Source organism: Corvus hawaiiensis, chromosome 3 (genome assembly GCF_020740725.1).
Source record: "Corvus hawaiiensis isolate bCorHaw1 chromosome 3, bCorHaw1.pri.cur, whole genome shotgun sequence".
Classification (NCBI taxonomy): domain Eukaryota; kingdom Metazoa; phylum Chordata; class Aves; order Passeriformes; family Corvidae; genus Corvus; species Corvus hawaiiensis.
The window spans coordinates 21387444-21411773 of record NC_063215.1 but is presented as its reverse complement, the minus strand read 5'-3'; the positions used below and the strand labels follow the sequence as shown (position 1 = coordinate 21411773).

Here is a 24330-nt window from a genome sequence, read left to right as displayed (position 1 = left end):
AGCAGAGTAAGAATTCACCAACAAGTGCATGAGACATGTTGACTCTCATCATTACCTTCACTTTCTGTGATAGTTTTTTGACCTTCAGCTTTTGTTACTTGTATGTGTTACAATTGGTGTTTCAAACTGAATCTCTTCTTGTTACATGTCCGTAAGTCTGAATGTAACTTGATTAAAGTAGCTTCTGTAGTCAGGTGACAAGTATGTGTAGTAAAAGGAGAGGGAACTTGGCCCATTATCTTTGAATTTTTTTTTCTTGATTTTTGTTTTATTTCAAATTACAACGAAGACAAACATTTTTGTTGAGCATCTTGTTCTATAATAGAGGCATCTCAGAGAAAGAAGAGGCACTGTGGCTTTCTATTTTCTCGTCTTTTGCTACTGCACATCATTTTTCCCTTCTTTCTCCCTACCAGCTGAGTCACTTCACTCCTTTCAGCTGGAGTATGCTCCCCCTTTCTCCTCCCTTGCAACTGTGTTACCGGCTTCCTGTTGTCATAGTGACAGTAAGGACCTGATGGGAAAGGAAAAGAAATAGAGAACAGCACCAACAACCTCTTTAGATCCCAGCAAAAAAGCCAACACTGTTAGAATTGCTGCCTCATTTGAGCAGACACCCAACACTTTGGAAATCTGACAGTGCTTGACTACTTTCACCTTGTTTCATAATGAAAACATAATCAAGACCTAAGCTTTTGTAGTTAAATCTTCATGGAGTGGCAGGGTAAAGTCAGTATGGAGCAGGATGAAGGAGAAAGGCAGCAGACATCTGGGTCTCTGTCTGCAAGTGCTTTGTGGTTCTGAATCGTAGTTCATCACATGTTAAAGCAGGAAATTTAATTGGTTTGTAGGTCTTGGGATATTTCTGATCACATGATATTTTCATTTTGGTTATTATCTGTACAGTTGATTGCATGCAAAATTCTAACCTCCACTGCTCTGCTATTGCCTGTGAACCTGTTGGTGTTGAGCTACAGCAAAATGTTGCTGTCCTACATGTTAAGACCCAAATATCCACTGACAGACAACACACTTGTTGAATATTAGGTGTGGCCCTGGTTCATCCTCTTGCTGTGAGGGTCCATGTTACTCTAAGACTTGTTTCAATGCACTATTTTCAATTTTCAAATTGAAAATAAAATATGGAGCAGGGGAAGAGCCTTTTGTAAGAATAAAATGCTTTTCTGCATTCATATTAACTTGGTGTTTAAATACTCTGGACACTGTAAAAACAGAGTAGAAAGCTTGTTTCTAACATGAAGGGACTCAGTGTGGCTGAGTGGACAAGGAAAATGAAGACAGTAAAAAAAATGTGTGTAGTATTAGCCATGTCTTTTTTTCTTAAACAGCTTTCTGCAAGTATTTTCTATGACATACAGAAAATGCTGCTGTCTAATGTTGAAAGTCAGAATCAGGCCTATCTCATGATTGCATTTTACTGGGGTTTTTTTTAATAGCAGTAGTAGTTTATGGCAATTTGTAGGCTTAACAGCCACACATTGATATAGCTTCCAGTAGCTTGTCTCAATTCAGTCTCCACTGGGGAAATTTCTTGATCTCATATCCTTTGCCTTTGATTACTGCCCTCTGCAAAGTTTGGAAGTACTGAACAACCCCCAGTACAACTGTAACCTGTGCCAAGGAAGCTATGAAAATCATCTTTCATCAGTCTTCCATTCGTGGTAGTTTTGCTAAATAATTTTGATAGCTTCGTTCTATTTTCCTTCCATTTTATTCCTGTAAGCAGAAATTGGCTCATAAGTAGAGTTCAAATCATGAACAGGGCATACTCTATCAGAGCCTTCTGTATTGTAGATTGTTGGAGAGAAAGAAAGCTCCTGCCTTCACTGTAGGCTCAGGATGGTTCAGAATTACAGGGTGTGTGTTGCCCATGCCGTGCATCAGCCTCACTCACCTGCTTTCTTTCCAGCGATCTGTGGAGGGCTGAGAAAAATGCATATTGCTGTAGCAGAAGATAAAAATACCAGTGTACACAAATGTATTGCTGTAATCTAGCCAAATTGCAGTACAGGCAATCTGAAGTGCATTCCAAGGATCCCCGGTTGCTCTGAGCAGCTTATGATTGAACAAAGCTGCTGCATCTCTGTACCAATAGTTCCATTTCCCAGCTGCTTCAGCCGTCGCAGGTGTGGAGGAGGCATTAGGGCCAATAGGCAGTCTCTCCTGACAGAAAGCAAATTCCTTCCAGCAGCTGCACCTGTGGCTCTATGCAGCTGATAGTGCTGCATCTCACGGACTCGTCTCCTGAAATCTGAATGTGCTGGTCCTCTGGGCTGGAATAACCAGCACAGCTGTACTGACATGACTGATTCTGCTAGTTTGCAGTTAGCTGTGGGCTCCGCTCTGTAGGGGTGTAGTGGGGAACATGGGCAACAGGCTTTCACTGACTTGTGGGACAGTGCCAGCATCTGACACTTCTTCCCTTGGTGCAGATACTTTAAACAATAGCTTTGAATGTCCGATCTTGGTGTAGCTGGTCTAATGACAGGTGAAGTTTTGTGTGAATTCATATGTGTTCTGCCTGCTTCTGTACTATACTGTAAGAACTGGGTGACCTCAAAGCTCTTTGTTTCTGGGTGCATGGATGATATTTTGAAAGGACTTACTTATATCTCACCCAACAAACTCTCTCTGCATCTTGCTGTGGAGAGAGTGGGACAGAGCACAGAAACAGTTTTAGGCAACTATTTTTGCTTTGTTAGGATGATGATAACCAATTTTTCACTGATCTAAATGAATGAACATGACTGAAAGGTTTCTTCACTTGCTTTTTTTAAAAAAAAGAATATTTAAAAGCTGAATTCATAAATGTTAGGAACATTGAGAGAATGTGACATAAGCTAATTTTCTGATAAGTCCAGCTTTAAGGTGTGTAGAACGGGATGAAAAATATCATGTGCCCTAAAGTCCTGACTGCTAGAAACAAGTTCTGCCATTCAAATCTTTTTAGTACATTACTCTCAGTGGATGTGGTGGTGGTGGTGGTGGTTTTGGAACAGGACCACGGTGTGAGTGTAACACTGAACTGGATATCAGCATCCTCGCACAGCTAACCACAACACTAAATTTATTTTGTTCATTTTCTTTTCACTGGCAAATAGCCATTGCGCTATCACAATGCCAGATATAATGTTAGATAAAACATTTGTTTTGGTAGCTTGAATAATAGGTTAGCTAGATGCAAAACTCTGAAATATAGTGGAACTGTAATGGTTGACACACCTTAAGGAGAGCCTAACACACATTTAATAAAAAAGGTGCATCTTTAATGCACAATGAGCTTAATTCCTTTCATGCTTCTGTCTTAAATTCAATTTAGGTACTTTCTTATCTGGATGGCTTAGGTTTGCAGTGTGTTCACAAACCATTCCAGTCTTTTTACATTTAGGTATGCACTCTATTGGAGTAGTATATCAGCATTTCTTGAGTACTTAGAAATGGGCACATCTTTTGTCAGTCTGGACAAATAAAGAGCTCTATCCAATTTTTGAGGTCACTGTCTGTCTGAAGATGAAAAGTTAAAAGCTAATACTGTCTACTGCATGTCTTCTCCCATATAGAATGCTTTGTTATTCCCATTATGAAACAACGTGTAAGATAAATTTTCAAAAATGACAAAGGCGTACTGTTGCAGTGGGGATTCTTGCAACATATGTATCAGACAACGAGGCCCGTGGAAAAGAATATATGGACTGATTCTTGGTAGATATTTTCAGAGATGTTTATTTTTCCAGCTGCCTGGTCGGCGACTTGGCCAAGAACTGAACAAGCACGGGACCCAAGAGTCCTTGCCCACGCAGGGGAACACAGAACAACCAGTAAGGAACGAGGCTGACCAGGGGCAGGGAAACCCTGTGTCTCTGCCCCAGGGCTCCTCTCCCGGGACCACATGGCAGGGGGGAGGAACCCCAACATTTCACCCGTTTATTTTTAATAAAAAGAGATTTAAAACTTAACATTGAAAACAACTGGATAAACATGAGATAACAAGAACAGTTTCAAAACAAAACAAGCCACCCTTCTGAGTCAGCAGAAGGGAGACAGGACTCTGCGGGCATGCTTTGTGGGGAAACTGAGGCAGGAGAGAGTTTCTTCCATTTGTACCTGTTGGAACTCTAAACAAAAGTAGTTAATTTCTTCCCTTCCCCTTTTCATCCCCCCCTCGGCATCAGAGAGGAATTGTAGGGAAATGGAATTGTATAGGGAAGCCATGGGGTGAAAAACAGATTAGGGATAAACTGGGGATGGGGTAAACTTAGGAAAGGATTCATATTGGATATAGCAAAAAAGGGGAAAGTAGGTTGCGGGTAGGGAAGCTGCTGGGATGGATATTGTTTATAATTTTGTGCATAACGGCTGCCTTTGACTGGAATACCTCCAGGCCCAGTAACATTCGCTGCTTGTAAACCTTTCCTTCCTTGCACTATGTCAAATTGTACAACTTCCTCATCTCCTAAGCTTGGGATATATATTTTTGGGGTTATTTTTCTTAATGGCAGTATGATGCACGAATATGTCTTCCTGGTTGTCACATCTTGTTATAAAACCATAATTTTGTTTAACATTATGCCATTTTACTATTCCTAAAACCTTAGCTACAATGATTTTTTCTTTTTTCCGAGTTCTTGCTGTTTTCTGTCTCGCTGTGTTCCTGGTTTCACTTTCGTTTTTGCTCGCTCCCATGTTGGAACTGCGGGTGCTGCCAGTGCTGCCAGGGCCATCAGGGCTGCTCGTGCCTGTGCGCTCTCGCCTCAGGGTTTCGACTTCCCGGGGTCACATTCGGGGCCGCGCGGGCTGGGCCGGGCCGCGCCGCTCAGCTCCTTGCGCACCGCCGCCTCTGCTGCCTCTGGTCGCAGCTGCGCTGCCGCTGCCTGGCGCCGTGCCCACATCTCAGCCAGGCCCCCAAGCGACAACCCCCCCGTGCCCGGCTCCAGCACGTCTTTCAGCTGGGCGCGGCTCCGCTCTGCCACCGGCCACCGCCCGCGCGCCGCCCCTCTCGGTCGGGCATTCACGGGGCTCGCTCCACCATGCGCTGTGCGGGGCCGGGCGGACACCGCCGGGTCGTGCCGCTCCTGCCACGCTTGGTTCTGCTGCTGACACTGCAGCACGCGCCAGCCCACCCACGTGCGGGAACTGCCTCGCTGCTGCTCGGAGAGGGCTTGGTCCATGTGGCCTGGGTCACACAGTCCCTGAGGCAGGCTTCCCTTTGCCAGGACACAGCTGACATTGCTCAACAGTCTCGGTAATTAAATAGTAATCACGAAAATATTCTTCCATCGGCATTATTTTGACTCAGAAGTTAACTGTCTTCCAAAAGTCTTTGGTAAGAATCAAGTCCCAAGAAACGTAGACAAAGTTCAAAGTTCTTAAACAACTATGCCAGGAAGTGTTTCAGTTCCTTTTGAGCTTGAATTAAGCTAAAATTTACATATCATTGTTCAAGAATCTTGAATCAAGATAAATTTCCATATGCGGCTTGGAGAGCCAAGAGTCTTTCCATGGTTCCTTCATAGTTTAGAGATGGAACAGCAAAACAAAAACAAGAAAAGAAATCCGGAGTTTCCTCACAAATCACAGTCACTGTCCCAAGGGATCGATGTCTTGCCAGCATTCTCCCACCATTTGTTGCAGTGGGGATTCTTGCAACACGTGTATCAGACAACGAGGCCTGTGGAAAAGAATATATGGACCGATTCTTGGTAGATATTTTCCGAGATGTTTATTTTTCCAGCTGCCTGGTCGGCGACTTGGCCAAGAACTGAACAATCAGGGGACCAGAGGGTCTTTCCCGGGCAGGGGAACACAAAACAACCAATGGGGAACGAGGCTGACCAGGGGGCAGGGAAACCCCATTAGGCCCTGCCTCTACCCCGGGGCCCCTCTCCCAGGACCACATGGCAGGGGGGAGGAACCCCAACAGCATACAACAGTCAATTGATAAAAACCAGTTTGCTGTGAAACTTTATGGGAAGTGGCTATTAATAAATACAGGAACTGTGTATCTAGTTACTCAGCTAGCTTTCCAGAGGAAGCAGCAAATACAGTGAAGACATCTTAAGGAGTTCTTAGTGCTCAATTATGGCACATATTCTTTTCCAGCCTTCATTCAGTGTACTAAAAACCTTAGTTTGTAGCTGACAAATTTAGATCAGTTCTCCATTAACTTTTAGACAAGGTAGCAGAATTAAGTGTGCACCTTTATTACGAGTCATTCCTCAGAGGATCCGACTTTATTGAATGCTCAGATCAAGGCACTTCTCATATCACAAACTATGTAAAATAGTAATGATTCTGCTGTGGAAGCCCAAACATATAAAGACATGAGAAAAAACCTGCATATAGTAATGTGGTTGATATTGAGCCAGTGCTGATAGATCAGCACAGAGGCAGCAGCTGCTGCAGGCTCCAGGGCTGCTCTGCAGGTCTGTAACACTTCATACCCTGAACTGCTGCAGTACAACACATTTGTGCATAGATCTGAGGGGGTTTTTTTCCACCTCTTCACTGAAGCATATGAGAATACTAAACTGCTTGAATAATTAGAAGAGTGAGACACCTAGTGATATTACAGTACGTGATGATAATAAAGTCTGTCTAGGATCAAATTTTCTGTTTGGAGGAGCCTCTCTTTTTATGTGAGCCCAGAAAGGGGAGTGAATATTATGGTAGCTTTTACATGGCAGTTAAATACCTTAGCTGAACTGTGGCATTTTTACTGAAAAGAACATAATGTCTATCCTTCTTGTTCTTCTGCCAGAGAAAAGAAATTATTGATTCTTTGTTCAGTACTTTATTTAGTATATAGGTGAACACTGTAGAGGAGAGAAATACTAATCTGTTACAGCTCCTTAAGAAATAAAAATACATAGCCTTAGGATAAGTGGGAAGACTTAATGTAATAAACCAGTGATAGAGCTCTTCCACTTCCATCTCAGGATATATATTTAATTTTGTCGGTTTTTGCCAGCTTTTCTCCTCCTGAAAAAAAATGCCAGATTTTTTTGGCATCCTTCTGCTTTGTGGTATTTGCCAATGAAAATCTTGCATTTACCTCCATATAGTGGGCTGACCCTGGCTGGATTCCAGACACCCACCAAAGCCTTTCTCTTGCTCCCCTCTGCACCTGGATAGGGGAGAGAAAATACAGTGAAGAGTTCATAGGTTGAGGTAAGTACCAGGAGAGATCACTCATCAAATACTGTCATAGGCAAAACATTCTCAAAATTAGAGGATAGTATTTGAATTTATTATTAAAAAAATCAGAGCAGGATAATGAGAAGTAAAAATAGACCTTAAAACATCTTCGCCCCACCTCTCCCTCCTTCTCAACTCTACCTCCTCCCCAGAGGGGGATAGGGAGACGAGGAATGGGGTTTCTGGTCAGTTCATCACAGGTTGTTTCTCCTGCTGCTCAGGGAGAGGAGTCCTTCCCCTGCTCCAGCCTGGGGTTCCCCCCACAGAAGATACTTGACCATGAACTTCTCCAGTATGAGTCTCTCCCACAGGTAACAGTCCTCCACTACGGCCTCAGTCCTTCAGGCACAGCCTATTCCAGCACGGGTCTCCCACAGGCTCACAAATCCCACCAGCAAACCTGCTCCAGCGTGGGCTCCTTTCTCCACGGGTCTGCAGGTCCCTGCCAGGAGCCTGCTCAAGCCTGGGCCTCCCACGGGTTCACAACCTCCTCTCAGGCATCCACCTGCTCCAGTATGGGTCTCGTTCATGGGCTGCAGGTGGATCTCTGCATCCCTGTGATCCTCCATGGGCTGCAGGGACACAGCTTTCTCACCATGGGCTGCACCACGGGCTGCAGGGGAATCTCAGCTCTGGTGCCTGGAGCACCTCCTGCCCTCCTTCTGCACTGACCCTGGCATCTGCAGAGCTGTTCCTCTCACATGTTCTCAACCCGCTCTTCTCTGGCTGCAATTACAGCTGTGCAATAACTTTTTTCAATTCTTCTTAAATGTGTTATCCCAGAGGTGTTACCATCATTTCTAATTGGCCCAGCCTTGGCCAGGGGCACATCCATCCTGGAGCTGTCTGGCATTGGCTCTGCTGGACATGGAGGAAGCTTCTGGTAGCAGCTCACAGAATCCACCCCTGTAGCGCCCCTGCTACCAAAACCTGGCCATGCAAACCCAATACACTCCATTACTGTTTCTCAGGCTTTTGGGGTTTAATTTTGGGAGTTTCTCCCCCTCCATGTTTTCTGATACCCCCTTTGTTATTTTTCTCTGCTCTTCAGTGATTCTTTTACTACCATTGCCCATGATTGGTTTTGGGCATACAGGTACATGGTAAAATAAGTACTCATAGGCAGTTCTGAAATGCTGCTCAACTAAATGTTGGTACCATAATCTTGAATATGTTATTGATGGGTGGAGCCTTCAATGCTAAATATACAGCTTTGGATGGAGATTCTTTTTTTTCCTCTGAAGGGCAAGGAGAATATATCAAGGAAAAATGAAAGATTATCAAATACAATATCCAGTGTTTCCTTATTTCATGTTATTTATGTGTGTATGTTTCTAATTTCAAATTGTAAAATAGTTTTGATTACATGTAATTTAGATGCATAATTCAGTAATCTCAAGGAAAAAATCTGTTGCAGTATTCTGTTTGACATATATCTAGAAATCATAATGGTATACAACATTCACTAATAATTAGACATGTTAGCATTTGAAAATAATCTTCACACTTTGTTTAGTATAAAACCATATGTACTTTTACAGAGAACTTCAGCAAAAGCTTTAGAGATAGTGTTGCATGTTCTTCTGGCAAAAAGAACTTGTACATATGCAGAAAAATATCTAAGTAAAAGTACAATGATTGTATTATTTGAATGTGTTCTATAGTGGCCTACAATGCTTTTCCTTTTCACTCTAACTCTGGCATTTTTGTTCTATTAAATACATTATTATAGTAATATATAAATTCTATTAAATTGAAGTGCCTCTAGTAGTTACATTACAAGCTATATAAACTTCCATTGTGTATTATATATCTGTTAGTTCAAATGTATTTACAAGGTTTTTATGCTTCCCTTTTTTTTATACCTTTTCTTTTAATGGCGGTAATTTTGTACACTTAAACTTGCTTGCAGTGAAATGCTTGTGTTAAAAGCCAAGTAAATGGAAAGTGCTGAATTATTTTGAGCTGTTTGCAGCCTATTCTCTGGTGATCTTCTGCCAACTTTTTGTGTCACCATACTTGTTAGTACAGTGGAAGTTCTCTCTACCTGCTACAGTGTAAGATAATGGCAGAAATGAATCTTATGTAAAATCCTGATTAGCATGTATCTCCTTGTGGGAGGAATGAGTAATAAAATATCAGCTACAGTTTCCCTTAATGCTGCCCAGCCAGAGAAGTAGCCAACACCACAGAGCCAGGCATCCGCTGTGTCCATCCAGAGGGCCCCCATTCCCAGTCCTGCTTTCACAGAGGTCAGTGAATGGCAACTTGGCAACAGATGACTTTTATGAAGGAATCAGGGGCAGAACTGAACAACCATTGCTTGTGATTTCACACGCAGCATTCCAGTGAAGCCTTAAGAATCTTGAATTTGCGAATAAGATGTGCAGGTAGCTCGTAACCTTACTACAGACTTCTTGGACTTTATTTTTGGTTTAAATAAGTAGATTTTGATCAGATCTGTCTTGCTTTCTTTTTGCTCTTCACTGGTGTATAAGAAAACGTCCCACGTTCTCATCATTTATTTTGCATATCCTTTGGAAAAAATCAAAACAGAGCTGAGCGGTGCATAAACCCCTTGATTTTTAGGACTTGTATAGAACATAGTGCATTGGTTTTGGTGGTTTGGTTTGGTTTTGATTTTAAAAAAGCGCTTTTTCGTATAGTGAACAGCCATACAGGAGTCTTTATAAAACATAAACGTTACTTTTCAAGGAGGCAGTTTTGGTGACCTGTACTGCACAGAGGATACTCAGGTTGATACATATGCAATAACTTTTCATGTGCTTTATGTATAGCGTGTGATACAGCCATGAGAGTAATAATAGTATAGTGTAAAAGCAGTTGGATAGTTTGTACAGATAGGAACAGCAGCAATCGTGTAATATATATTTCTTATAGAAGCACACAGATCTCTTTATGTTACCTGCTTAACTAGCCTGCACTATCTAGTCAGCTGTAAAAATTTGTGCATTCTCAAGGTGAAAAAGGCCAAATGAAGCTATAGTCTGTGACTCCAGCAGAACATTTGCTTTTGCAATGATTTTTTTTTTCCACCAGCCTTGTGTTTGTTAATTAATTAAAATTAAGGAAACTGTTACTGCTTAAGCAAATTGAAAAATTATTCTTGAGCCTATGTTCCTTGCATCTAAATCCAGCATCTTTACTTCATGTAGCTGACTTATAATATTGGGGACGAGCTTGTGCCTGGAACCTACAAGAAGTCTCTTATTTGTTCTATATGAGTAAAATGAAGAAACTTTTTTTTTCATTTTCTTGTTTAAATAAAATTACGCATAATGAATATCATCAGGCTCTGAATATATTCCCCTAGTGTCAGAAAATTTTCTGTGGTGTAGTAGTTGCTTTGGGGAAAAGTGAAATATGACAGTCACTTAAGAGTTGTACTTGATGATCCTTGTGGGTCCCTTCCAACTCAGGGGATTCTGTGATATCATTTAGCCTAGATGAAGTCCCTAGATCTAGGGACTTCCTAGACCTGGATTTATTCCTCTTCTTACATACTTCTTACCTGCTGCTCGGTATTTCATTCGGGAAGAACATCCTGCCTAAAAGTTAACATTTATGGTTAAAGTTAGATGCTTGTGGCAGGATCAGCTCTCTTTATTCCTTCCCCAAAGGAATGGCGTTTTACACCAACAAGGAAATTTACTTGCATCTCAACTGGATTAATAGTAGTATACATCAGCCAGCTCATGAAAGCAAGTGAGAGATTCATTTAGTAATGAACATCTAAGTGCATAAAAGATGAAAAAGTCTGCATATCCATAGCATATTATGGGTAGTCTGTGATTGACAGCTATTGATGCCTAAGGTTCTGTTATGTTGAAAAGAAGAATTAAACCAATTTTGTAGAGGTGTTAGGCAGTGCACCAAGTAAAGATGAAAAGCATTAGCATCACACTAATCTGGATTGAGGGTACAGTGTGTGATGGAAGAAACTACATTCTGCAAGCAGATGACAGATTTTAATATTTGTATGAAATACAAAGTCAAGTGTAGACAGATAAACACATTTCCCTTTTTCATAGCAGGGTTTTTTCACAGATCATGTCATATAACTGAAGAAGAGCAACAATGTCTCTCTTATTTTCAAGGGATGATACTATTCTTCAGTGAGATGCAGAGCAACTCTTACTTTTCAACAACTTAAATGGGAACTAAAAACAACTTGACACTTTACTAAGCTGAATAGACCAGTTGTTACGCTCCTGTTGCCATTTTAAATGCTTTACTTTTGGGAAGCAGCACAAGAAATCCTGGAAGTGATAGATTGTGATCCGTGTTGTCCTAGTAACATTTTACTGTGCCCAGAAATAGGTGATCTGATAGTGTAAAGATGATGTACGATGGATTCAACACCTGGGAAAGTAGAGTGTGCATACTACATGATCTCATGTTGATTACATGTGACAAAATTATTTCAGTCACTTTCCAAACACTTATTTTTGTAACAGGTGCTGTCAGCTGGGTTTTGTGGTTGCTTTTTTTTTTTTTTAATTTATTTTTATGAATAATCACACATTTATGTCATATATCATATTTCATTCTTTGAAGATCTGTAGCTGCTTAGTACAGAAGCCAGGATGGAGCCCTTAGGAGATGAGGAGACACACACTGAGAGGGAATAACTTTATAGAACGTGAGGGACACACAGGCTGTAGAGGAATGATGGCCAAGGAATAAACCCTCTGTGCAGCAGAGACCAGAAGTTTGCTGAGAACAATGGGAACCCAGGCTTCAGAGGGACATTCCCTAGAGACCCAGAGTGCACTGGGCAGACTGTTCTGCAACTCTGGAAATATCCGGCGTGCTGAACTGAGAACAAGGCTAAAAAAAGAGGATTGATTTACGAGGATGCAGTGGGCAAGGTGGAGATAAAGTTATGTACGTATAGTTTTGTTTCAGTTTTCTTCATTTTGAGTTTTCCCCACCCTCAAAAAAGAAATCAGGTGTTCTAGTGTCTGTTCTAATAAAACCTAGCTTTCCTATTAAAAAGCTGGTTTGTAATGTTCACTGTGGAAAAAAAGTATGAGCAGTGTGACCGCACAGCTCTGGGTAGGGCAGGGCCTGCTGCAGCACAACATGCAGTCAAGAACAAACCTGCAGGCCAGGGTAGACTGTGGCACCAGGGTCACATCTATTACAAACTGACAAATTACCAAATTACAGTTGTTCTGGATCTTCTCTGCGATGTTGCTCATTTTTCCAGCATACCTGCCTGCATGTTCATATGTATGATTAGTTCAACACAGAGCGCTTGGTCATTAAGAAATTACTTACTGATTCAATACACATTTAGAATGTGATTAATACAAGTAAGCTTAATCCATGTCCTAAAACATCCTTGTTTTTAAAAAGCTGCTTGGAAACTGTGTAAGTAAATATAATTCAAATCTAGTTTCAGATCCAAAGATAAATGGATGAAGGAAATAGGTTAAAATAAAATGTGGAAGTTCTGCATTCTTTCAGACTTTACTTTTCTGGAGTGTTTTGAAATAGGGTTTACTGGAAGAACCATGTAATAAATTGCAGTTGTGGCATCTCTTTCCTATATGAGGTTAAATAATTGTTTATTAGATGCTTTGTAAAAAATTAAGAAATATTGGAGAATATTGCAAAAAGTAGAATTGAGGTGTAAACTGAAATATTGAGGTGATAAATGCCATAAGTTGGGGTTGGGGGGTTGTTGCCGAATATCTTCATTTAGCTGTCTCGGTGTCTGTACTTTTATGTAGCTCTTCTGTGCTAAAGATTGTACTTTAGATCTACTCTTAGGTGCTGTTTTATCACAGGGGAAAACTAAATATCTGTTCTCCAGTAGATAACCTGTTTTTCCAGTATTTCCCATTTTCCAGTCTGTGTTCCTATACTCTTAATAACGTCTAAACATTTTGTGCTATTTTAGCTGGTATATTTGGAAAGAACATTTTAAATGCTGCACAGAATTTTAAGATTGCAACGTTTCTTATCATTTCTGGTGTTATTCTGAGCAAAGGGAGAGCTTTGAATTCTTTAACTGTTGGTTGAAAACCATCTCTGAGAAAAAAAGCTTTGAAGAAAACTCTGAATGTTTGTTTGTATCCTGAAAATTAAAAGAAAGAACAAATTTTTAAAGTGGAAATGTGATATCAGATGTTTAAAATGTTTCCAGTCTTTTAATATAAATGCTACAAGTCTTCCCCTCCCATTCACAGTGGTGCTATCTGTTCCAATACAGAGATGTAATCTTATTTAGCCAAAGACTAAGAAGATTTCTCTATTTAGTAGCAATTAGTCTTTGTGGCTAATTAAGATAATTGACCATTTCTGATTTAGTAACCTTCAGAATAGTTACTGGTTGTCATTGAATCTCTTTTTTCTTGTATGTGAATATGCTAGACTTTGTGATTTTACTTTATTTTCCTCACTGAGTAAACATAATTCTCAGTGGTTTTGGGGACCACAACTGAGCCCATTTAGGAAGTGCTGTATGATGCCTGTAAACAATGGTGACTGAGTCTGATTCTTTGCACATCACCCCAAAATGAATGAAGACAGTGAGTTTGAAAGTTAAAACAATAAAAGATCACTAAAAGGTCAAAATATTTGCTTTCGTTTAAAAATTAAGTCATTGAATGGTACAGAATTTGTATCAGAAATGTTGCTATTTTAGAAAGATTGGGGGCTTCATGAAGTATAGCTTTCTGTATATAGTGACAGGAGGCCCAAAACATTACTGCTAAAATTAATTTCTACATTAAAATAGTTTCAAATATCTCCTGGATGCCTTAAATCACTGTGTGCTTGGACTGAGTGTACATATCAAAAAGCAAAGCAAGCTTAGAGTCTGTTTCGTCATGTATCCAGCTGGGATTGGGAATAATCACTGCTGAAAGATCAGAGAAGCAGAGAGAGCAGTAATGGGATCTTCAGTTTCTCCATTAGTGTCTCATCAGGATGTTGTGAAAAGTTTCAGATTTTAGACACAGTCAATAACCAAGACAATGGTTAGTGGAGCTGTGAGAGGAAACGAGACCCTTCACTTTATCCTACATAGAGTTTGGTTCACAAGAGGCACATCACAACAGCCACCATTGGGTTCAACGTGCTGAAACAACAACAGGAAACAAACAACAATCCACAACGGTTCAAGAAGGAACACTACACAAAAATAAAGCTACTTACTAAAAAGAAACTAAAAAAGGTCAGCTAAGAGAAGGAAGTTGTACCAGGTGGTATGGAAGCTACTTAAGGACACCATATGTGATATTCAAGGCCAGCGCCCACCACCTGTCATGAAAGGCTTGAGAAAAAGCAAGAGAAAGACAGCAGAGCCAGACAACAGAGTAAAGGAAGTTGTTAGAAAGAAGTAGGTGTCTTTTAAAAAACTGAATTCACACCCAAATGATGTATTAAACATATATAAATGTAAGAACGTGGTAAGACAAGCGAAGGAGTGTTTGAGCAAATGTTATATAGAATTAAAACTGGCAATAGTCTTGCTTCTGATGCACCAGGAGCAATGTGTCTGCCACTCTTTCGAGCCAATAATCATGGTGTAGAATGAGTATTTAGAGAGGCCTGTTTCAGAGAAGTTAAATAAATCCTTTGCATTGATGTTAGCTGTGGAAAAAATACTATGGAGAATCCCATGATGTAGCACTTCCTCCTGGCTTTTCTGAAAGGATATGTGAAATTGAAGTGATTTAATGGTCATGCAACAAAATAAATTCTTAAAATAGAGTTCCAAGTACCGGATTCTATTCACATAAACTTTCTAAAAGAATTTAAGAAAAAAAAATTGCCCGTATTACTGACAATGATGCATAGATACTCGATTTTCAAATTGCCTTGTTGTCAGAGCCTTTGAGGTTAGATACTGTGAAACCAGTTTTTTAAAACAGTTCTTAAATTGTGCAAGGAACTGCAGGGCTGTAATCCTGTTGTTTGTTTTAGACAGTTCAGCACAAATTATGATGCAAAATAACATTTGTGGATGCTTCATAACCTGTGATCTGACTGGGACAGATCAACAGGAGGTTTGCAAAGAGGAAGTATACAAACATCTTGGAATCTTTGAAGGTGCAGGAAATACATAGATAAGGATGCTACAGCTGATGTGGTTTCCTTGAATTTCCAACAAGTTTTTGATAAAGCCCCTCTCCAAAGAGGGCACACAGACATAATATGAAAGATGAAGCCCCGGAGTAGTTAAGTAGATGAAGAGAATGCAGCAGTTCTCAGAACACAGAGGTCACAACTGGAGACTTGTGTTCAATAGCTGGTCAGGTAAGAAGAGTGAACAGTGATATCAGAAGGTTTCCTGATGGCTGCATGGATATTAACTGCACTAAAGGCAAGAGTTTGGTGCATTGTAATACCAGATTGAATGATTTGTCAAAAATGACAGATGAAACACATCTTAGACAGTTGTCAAGTGATGTACTTACGAAAAAATAACCAGTCAAAATTCACCTGCAAAATGGTGAGCTCAGAACTGAGTGTTACCAGGATTTTACAGTATGATGAATAACTGTGAAACAACATTTTAGCACTCAGCAGCAATCAAAAAGCAAATAAAATTATGGCAATTATTAGGGTAAAAAGTGGAAAAGAACGGCCATCATTATACCTCTGTGTAAGTTCAAACTTGATGTTTTCTTGACTGCAGTGTATGGCTGCTGTTTGATACAGGATATAGTAGTAGGTAGTTGTTTGTTGTGACCAAGTACAGTTCCTCCTATGGCAGGAATTTTACTTAACTTATGAGTAAGAGAAATTCATTTGTATATACAGTCAGGCGAACATTTACAATTGAAGACTTATGCAGAAAGTGGTATCCGATTATTATCATTAGCATTAATTGGATTTGCTTAAAATCCAGGAGGTAATACTCCTTTGTGGTAGGCAGCACTTATGCAACATTTGCCAGTTTTATGTGAATTCTTCATTTGTCAGCACACAAACATAGTATGAATGAAAAAATAAAAGACAGTCCCTATCCTAAACAGCTTCCAGTCTTTTGCAGTTTTCTACAACATTACAAGTGCTGCACATTACTAAAAGTTTTAAAGTTTTTAAATTGGTTTTCTTTCTCTGATTTCAAATGATGATTTGAAGCAGTTTCCCCCAAAAAGAGTGAAAAAATAGTAACATCATTTCATGTGTGTGAGATCTTTCCAATATTGCTTTTACTCTAATGAACCATTCCATTGTGTTGCATTCACTAACCACAGCTTTTCACTCTTGGTCAAATTGCTGCTACAGATATCTTAATTGGCACTAAAAATAACATTCGTTTTTTCCCTTACAAGATCCTAAACCAAAATTAAACTCCTCTGCATTGACTGCATGGTACACCATGGAATATTCATGCAGTATCAAGGAGAAGAAAAGAGCTTAAACTGGCTGAAAAATCAGGAGGGGCATGCGTCCTGTTTCATCTGGAAAAAAAAACCAAAAAACCAAAAACAACTCCAAGCCAAAAAGCCAAAACCCAACAGAATTACAGAATTACCATGAACGACATCCAGACAGCCGACTGTGAGCAGGAGAGCCAGCTGCCATACTTGAGTCACGATGAGCACATTGTATGGATTCCTAAAGCTGAGAGGATATTCTTTGACTCTGTTTTCCTCAGTCTGCTTTACATATTTTTTTCTCCTTTTTTTTTTTTTTTTTTTTTTTTTTTTTTTTTTTTTTTTGTCCCCTGTTCTAGAAGCTTGTTCTAATAATATTCAAGGACCTGATTTCTAAAAATCCCTAGCATTCAAAAATCTCAACTTATTCTCAGAGCCAAGCTTCGTTTTGCATGCTGTGGAACTTCGTATCCCTTAGACTTGCAGACACCTAACTAATCAGCCTCCCATTTTTCATTGTCTTATAGGATGCTTTCTCACAATGCTTTCATCTGGCATTGTCTGAAGGAACTGAAATAGTAAAGATAAACTCGAGGAAGCTTGTATTTTCCATCATGGAGTTGCCAGCAGTGTGTTCATGCTGGTAGTTAGTCTGGACAGGAGGAAGTCAGCTGTTGCTCTTAGCCTTTGTTAAGCTTTGTATTTAATCTCTTTGTGTCTCCAGCTGCTCTGATGATGAATACAAAGTACTTTGCTAATGTAATAGAACTCAGAGTTAGCTTACTGGGAATCTTCATGTCAGTAATATTTTTTTTCATTTTTTTTTCCTTGAAGATAGAAACTGGCAGCCCTGACTTTTCGTTATCACAGTTCAGTAAGCTGTATGTATAAACTGAGTCCTCTTACTTCATTGAAAGTCTTTTTTTTACATATTTCTACCTCTGTTCTGTTAAAGAAACATGCAGTTTGAATGGAGAAAACATTTAAATCTTTCAGACAAGATAAGCTAGGCTGTAAGAAAATGACTTTTTCTTTTAGTGCTGACTTACATTCTTAGGCTGCTCATTCCCACTTCCATATCATACTGTCAGTCAGGGTAGTGTGACTGTGCACCTGCGTGGTAAACTGCATCCGAAAAGCAATCTATGCAAAAAAAAAAAAAAAAAATTAACTCTGAACAGTTCTTGAGGTAAGAGTTCTTACTAAGGCTGAAAGAAATGGCTATGAAATTATGACTATGACTGGAAAATGTGTATGGGCATTCCATCTGGAGGACACTTTGCTCAGTCGGAAAGAGCACCAAGTGCAGACTAAACAGGTTAGAGTCAATTGCTTCTGGATAATTGGATTATGTGATCAATTAAGCAACTTGTGGGGCAGAGATAGGAGGGAGAGAGGTGACAGACCATTATGGAACAGGAGAAGAATCATCAGCTCTTGTGGAATTAGAGCAAGCTGTAGCTATAGTTGTGGCTAGGGTTAGTGCAGTTCAAAAGCTATTCCTATTGCTGCTTAAGTACTTACTCAACATACTGAGATTGCTTGTATAGTGTATATTCCCTGCATTTGTTGTAATACACAGCTTTGACATAACAAACGTTTTCTGTCAGTCAGAAAAATATTAGAGCTAAATTTGTATCTGTTGAAATTTATCAGGCCTCCCTACTAGCTTGAAATGTAGAGAATCATTCAAAAGTTGGGTCTTGTTTGGGTTTTTTTTATAAAACAGTGGATTTTGTTAATTAGTAAAAATCATCTGATGAGCAGACTCATGTGAAGAATGAGTCTGTGTGAAGATTGCTACCTTCCTGTGTAGCAATAATTTTTGTAAAAGAAACTGATTCTTCACAGTTGTTGCAAGCATCTAGTCAGGACTCGTCATCTCGATTTCATTTGTGGTTAATGGAAGGGGAGAGAAAGAGATTAAATCCTTCAGGTTGTATTTCAATCCCTGCTGGTTTAGGATGAGATAAACTGCTTTCTGAAGATACAAGTGTCTTTTGGGTTTATGAGAGGGAGCATAGGTCTAAGTATTCACTAAGTATTTTCAGGCAGCTAAAGCTGTGGGAGGCAAATCCCACTGAACATGTCATTTGTTAAGGTCATTGTGTGGGCTGTGACATAAACTTTATGGTGTATGTTTCTTGTATAACTTTCATTTATATTTTACAGTATGTCTCTTGTAATCAGGTAGCCTTGCTGGCAGTATGAACAAGCAGTTCTCTTGGTTCCTCTGCATACCACACACGTGGGAATTCCATAGCAAACTATACGATTAGTGAAAAAAGGTTTTACTTTCTTCTATTAGCTTGTGAAACAGATCAGATAAATTGCCTGTCACCTTGCTTTCACATGAGGAGGCAGAAATTAAGTCTATTTTGTTACTCTTTCAAAAATCATACAAATATTTTGGAGTTTCTTTCTCTGCTAACTTCTGTGAGAGTCTTCCTGTTACCTGCCAAAATCCTTCAATTCTGGAATTATACTAAGCAACACAGCATTACAAGCTTGAGCAGTACAATAGGTTTATATAATAGCTTTGGAATATTTTTCGTATTATTTTCCATCTCTTTTCTTATGTATGCAAACAAGGTGTTAGCTGTTATGATCACTGATACCAACTGAGCAAATGTTTTCGTTGAGTTTTCCATGATGATGCACAGGTATGGGGTTTGTTTTTCTTGAGCTGATAACAGCTCACTTTACCCCTACCAGCGAGCTGTTCAAATTAATCCCTTTTGTGTGCATTGCTTTGCATTCGTAAGCATCTAATTTCATTTGTTCCTGATACTGAATCACTGGTAGCTCCCACACATGGAACAGTAGATACTACACAGATACCAGAATACAGGGCAAAGAGTGACAAAACTGCTAAAGGACTGCCACTCTAGCTCCTCAAGAGAACTAGGTAGAGTCTTGTGTTTCTTTCCTGTGTTGGAGGAAAGTCAGCATAGTTCTGGTTTCCTTTCAATCAGGCATTTATCTTAATACCTACACATGGGAAGACTACATCCATTCTGCCTTTTGACAGCTTCACCGTGGTCTCTTCAGACCTCCTGCTGTCCTGAGGTACTTAGGATAAGGAAACTTTTGGATTTGACTCAAAATATTGGTTATCTTAAGCCCCGTCTGGCTTCTGCCTGGTTTTTTTAAAGTGATTTCAAACGAAAGAGGGGTGTTTGGCTGCACAACATGCTGTCGTTTTGCTGAGATTTGGGGATCTCAGATGCTTAAAGAACAAGTTAGGCTGCTTTGCTGAGAGCATAGATTAAAGTAGTGTTATTATCAAACAGTGCTGTTCAGGTTAACAGTGGGCTGAGAAATTTTGCTAAACAATGTATGTATATTTGCGGTGAAATTCACCTATTATAACACAAATACTCCCATGAAAATCCAAATTAGATCTCAAGATGAAACACTGATGTTTTGTTTATAGCATCTTTCACCATTTGTATCTGCCTTCAGTTCTGATATTTTATTCCTTCAGGATGACACAGACGTTATTTTTCCCACATCCCATATGTCCAAATTACATATAAAGATATTTAGCTCAAATACCATGGGTGTGAAACATTCCACACTGTGGGTCCAGGGTGACGTTTGGCGTGTCTTTAACATGCTGTGGTGTTCAATTACAATACAGCAAATTTATTTTTATGCAGCATTCTTCATTGAAAGTATGGAAAATTGCTTTGCAGTGAGTCATCTGACAGCTAAAGAACTAAAAGTCTGTAGTGATATTTAAAGAGAAAGTGGCTCAGAGCTGACAGAGTTCAAGACAGAAAAAGAAACAGAAATTAAAGAGAGGGCCTCCAACCATGGAGAAAATAGCGACAAAGACTGGTTGGGGGAGGAGTGATGAGAAAGCCAAACAAGCTGAGAATGTCAGAGACAGTTCAGGAGATTACGCGTATCATTCTGAAACAAGCATTAGGCTTCAGATGTCTCTCTTGTATTACACTAGCCTTAGCCAAGCAAGGTTGCTTTGACCCTAAGAGAATGGTGTAAATCCAGGTAAAGAAGAGTGCTAGGCTCAGGGCACTGTTAGGAATTTAGAAACATGCAGGTAGGGGTTGAGGGAAGGATTAATGTCTTAACTTTCTAGAGCAAAACATTAGGATGTGGTGTTTTCACTTTGGCTGAACACCAGGCACTCACCAAAGCCATTCTATTACAGTCCTCCTCAGCTGGACAGGAGATAGAAAATATTACTAAAGGTTCACCAGATAAGGGCAGGGAGAGATCACTCACCAACTACTGTCACGGGCAAAACAGACTCAGCTAGGGGAAACTAATTGAATTTATTAACAATCAAAATTAGAGCGGGAGAGTGAAAAGTAAAATCAAATCTTAAAAGCATCTTCCTGCGCGCCACGGCTGCCCCCCCCCCACACCTCTCCCATCTTTCCAGGCTTAACTTTATTCCCAGTTCTCTACCTCCTCCCCATGAGCAGAAGAGGATGGGGAGTGAGGGTTACAAGCATTTCACCTCCTCAGGGAAAGGGGTCCTTCCCATTCTCCAGCATGGGGTCTGTCCCATGGGAGACAGTCCTCCACTGTGAGTCCATCCCACAGACTGCGGCTCTTCGTGAACTGCTCCAGCGTTAGTCCTTTCCCACAGTGTGCAGTCCTTCAGGAACAGATTCCTCCAGTGTGGGTCCTCTGTGGGGTCACAAGTCCTGCCAGCAAACCTGCTCCAGTGTGGACTCCTGTGTCCAGAGATCCTGCCAGGAGCTTGCTCCAGTGGGCTTCCTATGGGGTCACAGCCTCCATCAGGCTTGCACTTGCTCAAGTGGAGGGTCCTCCACAGGTGGATCTTTGCTGCACCATGGACCTCCATGGGCTGCAGGGGCACAGCTGTTTCACCATGATCTGCACCACAGGCTGCAGGGGAATCTGCTGTGGCATGTGGAGCACCTCCTTCTGCACTGACCTTAGTGTCTGCAGAGTTGTTTGTCTCACCTGTTCTCTCTCTGCTCTTCTCTGGCTGCAATTACTTCTGCACAATAACTTTTTTCCCCTTCTTAACTATGTTATCCCAGAGGCGTTACTACCATCACTGATGAGTCAGCCTTGGCCAGCAGCAGGTCCATCTTGGAGCTGGCTGACATTGTCTCTGTTAGACATAAGGGAAGCTTCTGGCAACTTTTCACGGAAGTCACCCCTGTAGCCTCCATGACCAAAATCTTGTCATACAAACCCAGTACATAGAAGAAAACTGGCATTCTGCAATCCATGATGTTTAAATGTGTGAGGATTTTGTTAGACCATGAATGAGGAAATTACTAGTTAGGGAGGAATTATTATAGACAGGAATATGGACTTCAGCAGCAGTGCACTCAGAGGGAAGATGGGTGGTGGCTTCTGGCCAAATCTTCCTTGGCTAGTGCTAGAGGGGTTAACACTCAGAAAGTGAGTGTGTGGGAGGAGCAATCAGTTCAGGGTCAGAGATTACTTTAAAACTCCGGGCTTTGTGTACAGGGATAAGATCTGAGTAAAGAAGCACAAAAGCTGTCTTGAGGAGCAAGAGGGACTTATTTGCTGTGACATGTGAGGCTTTTGAAGAATTAGGTAGTAAGGAAATTATAATGTAGGAAGGGAACAACAGAAGCAAGGCAGGCTGTTAAAAGATTGGAGATTACTTACCGAGGTCACTGTTGCCTTGCATGCTTTTCCTATAAAGTTGATGTCCAAAACTGAGCTAGGAGTAAGATATCCCAGAGGAGGAGAATGTTTAAGGAGGAGAAAATATATCAGTCAGAAAGAGACGCCTGGTGTTTTTAAAGCGCAGCACTGTCATGAATGGATATTATCAATATAAACACTATCATCTTTCGTTGTAAATTATGTACATTCTTCTTGTGTTCCTTGTCAAGTCTACCAGCTGATGGTGTGGGACTCTTTGGGGAACTCTATCATGCCATGTCACACAGTCTGCCCATGCTGTTTTTTGCTCTGGGGATTCTTTTGACCTCACTCTTTATAGAACCATATTACCTGCTTTAAGAAGGTAAATGAGATGTAAAGTATGTAGCATGAAGGAGGATACAGTCTTTATTGAAGCAGAAGGGAAAAAAGCTTGTCTTTTTAATACATTCAGAAAAGTTGACTTTGACATTGTAGTACTGAAAGACATTGTAAGCATAAAAGTAAGGTTAGAGCCACTCAGGTAGCCCAGAATTTAAAGGGTGTCATATTTCATTGTATGCAGTTCTAAAATGTTTATTACAGATCTTCTTATTTACAGCTCTCATGTCTCTTTTGAATCCACAGAAGAGGAATATCAAGGGCAAACCAAGAGAAAGCGCATTCGAAGGAGGAAACAAAAGAGCAGTTTACAAATCTCTAGTAATTTACATGGAGAACAAACAGATTTGGGAATGCAAGACACTGTTGTTCAAGATAATTTACAGCTGCAGCAAACAGACGGTCCCAGAATAAGCAAAAATAAAAAGAGGAAAATGAAAAAGAAGCGACAGAAAGAAAAAAAGAGAGCAGCTGGCTTAGTAACAAAAACTACTGGTGTGGATTTTACGTATCAGCCTGACAAAAACAACAAAGAAGAAGCAGCAGGCTTAAAAGACATAGATGAAAAGGCAGATAGCATTCTGGACTTCCTGCAGGCAACACAACAAATCTATTTTGCCGACAGTATGTACCACTCTTTCTCCTTTCTTTTTATGAGTATTACCACACAGGGGAAAATGGTTATGCATTTATTGCTCCTGTAAAATGAGACAAATCTACTGAAGTGTCTCTCTTGAACTCAGTAAGACATGTGAGTACCTAGTATTTGTCCCACTTTATGGTGTGTACCTGACTATGTAAGAATTCACATCAATAGAAAAAGCTTGTGGTTGTCAGTCTTTAAAAATATACATGGTGTTCCTTGCTCTTCTTTTAAACATTCCAGTGCCCTTGGGACAAGTGGTTAAAATTCTTCCCTTTGCAAGGAAACACCCAGAAGGATTACTTGCTTTCAGAAAACTTCAAATGAGGCCAATTGTTATCCTTAACTACTTTTATGCTTACTATCTCTGAACCAATCTACTTCTCAGAATGTTCTCCTTCCCAGGACAAGATATATTTGTATTCTATAAGGAAATCTAGACAGACAGCATGTAAAGGAACGGGGAAGATACTATTGGCATTGGGAAAGTATACTGGCATAAAGTGCTTGTGAACATGATGAATGGGAATTGATGCTCAATGCACATTCCATAGTACTTCTGAAAGAATTGCATGGATTTATCCCTAATGGCCTATTGAATGTTCACTGGTCACTGTGGAGCTGAATGGATAATATTAAACAGCTTACCTGCCTGTATTAGTCCATCTTAAGTCAGAGCTGTCGGCTTCTAGTACCATAAAATTCATCTTTTGGTTACAGAATTACTGTAAAAACCTTGTTAAGATGACATCAGGGATTTCATGTTAATTTTCTTTTCAAGATCTAGACATGGAATTTTCTTTGCGTAATGTTAAATTTTTCTGCTGCATCAGGTCTTCATACTAAGACTAGCATTTGAAATCTGTCCTACTTTCTGGCTAAGGTATTTCCCTCACCAAAATTAAGAATTTTACTACTTCACCATATGGCTAAGTAAATGCAAGCTAAACTACATGCATTTGCTGTAGTGGAATTCCAGAGTGACGGAGCAAGATTGAAATTCTTCAACTTCTGCTGCTAACACATGACCCAGAACAGAAACCTGATCAATTGTCCACAGCTGTGTTGCATGTTGAGTTTTAA

The 24330-nt window shown here is 40.2% G+C and overlaps 1 protein-coding gene across 7 annotated transcripts in view; it reads left to right on the top strand.

Annotated features, from left to right (window-relative positions):
• Positions 1–24330, top strand: part of ERICH1 (glutamate rich 1) — a 95050-nt gene that overhangs the window by 39274 nt on the left and 31446 nt on the right. For all 7 annotated transcript variants that reach the window (XR_007202085.1, XR_007202084.1, XR_007202088.1 and 4 more), the window contains exon 4: positions 22851–23228. Coding sequence is in view for 2 of the 7 variants with exons in the window: in XM_048296332.1 (XP_048152289.1) it covers positions 22851–23228 (378 nt within the window). In the remaining 5 variants the exon portion in view is untranslated. The remainder of the gene's footprint in view (positions 1–22850; positions 23229–24330) is intronic.